At 42.2% G+C, this 2,500-nt stretch overlaps 1 protein-coding gene across 2 annotated transcripts in view; it reads left to right on the forward strand.

Annotated features, from left to right (window-relative positions):
* The window catches only part of LOC308689901 (protein PHTF2), a 44,370-nt gene that overhangs the window by 38,039 nt on the left and 3,831 nt on the right, over nt 1-2,500 (forward strand). For both annotated transcript variants that reach the window (XM_081364008.1, XM_081364009.1), the window contains 3 exons: nt 1,577-1,663; nt 1,868-2,023; nt 2,449-2,500. The exon at nt 2,449-2,500 is cut by the window's right edge and continues 44 nt beyond it. In XM_081364008.1, the coding sequence (XP_081220134.1) occupies nt 1,577-1,663; nt 1,868-2,023; nt 2,449-2,500 (295 nt within the window). The remainder of the gene's footprint in view (nt 1-1,576; nt 1,664-1,867; nt 2,024-2,448) is intronic.

The raw sequence follows: 2,500 nt of genomic DNA on the forward strand, positions 1-2,500 counted from the left end.
GTAGTAAAACTAACTGTAGTAACACTCACTGTAGTAACACTCACTGTAGTAACACTAACTGTGGTAACATTAACTTTAGTAACACTCACTGTAGTAAAACTAACTGTAGTAACACTCACTGTAGTAACACTCACTGTAGTAACACTCACTGTAGTAACACTAACTGTAGTAACACTCACTGTAGTAACACTCACTGTAGTAACACTCACTGTAGTAACACTCACTGTAGTAACACTAACTGTAGTAACACTCACTGTAGTAACACTCACTGTAGTAACACTCACTGTAGTAACACTAACTGTAGTAACACTCACTGTAGTAACACTCACTGTAGTAACACTCACTGTAGTAACACTCACTGTAGTAACACTAACTGTAGTAACACTCACTGTAGTAACACTAACTGTAGTAACACTAACTGTAGTAACACTCACTGTAGTAACACTCACTGTACTAACACTCACTGTAGTAACACTCACTGTAGTAACACTAACTGTAGTAACACTCACTGTAGTAACACTAACTGTAGTAACACTCACTGTAGTAACACTCACTGTAGTAACACTCACTGTAGTAACACTCACTGTAGTAACACTCACTGTAGTAACACTCACTGTAGTAACACTCACTGTACTAACACTCACTGTAGTAACACTAACTGTAACTATGGTATTGTGGCAGAAATAGTCAAACGCTTACGAGTACTACACATCTTTTTCCAGCACTTCAAAACTATAATATCATATTTAAATGTTATTTTTAATGCGATGACAAAAACATTTTTTTTGTTCATCCTTCAAAGATTGTCCCCATTTATAAAACTAAAATGTTTCAAGATGAAGGAAAACTCACACTTATTTAAAAAAATAAATAAATTAATTACCATTATAACCAGTAGGTGGCTGCAGAGGACGCTTATCGACTTATTAGCTATTTTCACTCACTAATATCTATTTTTTCACTCACTTTGATTTGATTATTATCATTCACAATATCTTAATAATATTAATGCAAAGTTAATTTTATCTTCAAACTAAGCTCAGTGTGTCCGGTGCGGCGGCCCTCGGGTGTCAGGAGATCGTCAGCTTACAGTAAAACTGCACACTGTAATTTCTGTATGTTACGTCTATTTATTACCAAGGCATCGCTCAGTAAATGACCTAACCCTAACCCTAAGGTGATGATACAGGCAAGGCACAGAGATACAAGGCAACTTTTTGAGCAATGTTGTTGGGCAGTCTTGCCGAGCGATTGTTGCTTGGGCACTGTCCCATTGAAAATGGGCAATACATTTCTATCTGGATAATTTAGATCGGTCGTGGGCCCTGTGTCTCACCTGGTTGCCCGTCGACAGCAACATTGCTAAAAAAGTTGCCCTGTGTATCATCACCTTAACCCTTGCTCAGTAAAGCAGTCAGAATGGGGGAAATGTGAATCACTGCGTTAGAGATGATCTAAGATGAGTTCTGACATTTTCAGTCAAAGGCCACAGCAGATACTCTGGAGCCCTGTATGAACATCTCTCTCTCTCTCACACACACACACTCTCTCTCTCTCTCTCTCTCTCTCTCTGCAGCGGCGTGGTCCTCAGCGCTCGGTGGATGTGATCGTCTCCTCTGCGTTTCTCCTCACGCTCTCTGTGGTTTTCATCTGCTGTGCTCAGGTTCGTCACTGATGAGTGTGTGTGTGTCACGAGAACATGTTTTACTCCCGTTCTGATGAGTGTGTGTGTCACGAGAACATGTTTTACTCCCGTTCTGATGAGTGTGTGTGTCACGAGAACATGTTTTACTCCCGTTCTGATGAGTGTGTGTGTCACGAGAACATGTTGTACTCCAGTGCTGATGTGTGTGTGTGTGTCCTGCAGCTGCTTCACGTTCACGAGACGTTCCTGGAGTTCCATTATAACTGGGAGCTGTTGATCTGGTGTGTGTCGCTGTCGCTGTACTTGCTGAGGTTCGTCACGCTGGGATCCGAGACCAGCAAGAAGTACAGCAACACCTCCATCTTACTGACCGAACAGGTGCGTTCTCACACACACACACACTCCTGTCAATCACGATCATCAGTACTGTTTCTGACCGAACAGGTGCGTTCACACACACACACACACACACACACACACACACACACCTGTCAATCACGATCATCAGTACTGTTTCTGACCGAACAGGTGCGTTCACACACACACACACACACACACACACACACACACACACACACACACACACACACACACACCTGTCAATCACGATCATCAGTACTGTTTCTGACAGGTGTCAACCCTCACATTCAATGTCATATTCAGTGATCGTAAACACACACGGGTTGAAGAGCCGACTCACACACACACACACACACACACACACACACACACACACACGGGTTGAAGAGCCGACTCACACACACGGGTTGAAGAGCCGATTCTGACATGTTTCTCTATTTCAGATTAATCTGTACTTGAAAATGGAGAAGAAACCAAATAAGAAAGAAGAACTCA

Source organism: Scardinius erythrophthalmus (assembly GCF_964197995.2).
Source record: "Scardinius erythrophthalmus genome assembly, chromosome: 4".
NCBI lineage: Eukaryota > Metazoa > Chordata > Actinopteri > Cypriniformes > Leuciscidae > Scardinius > Scardinius erythrophthalmus.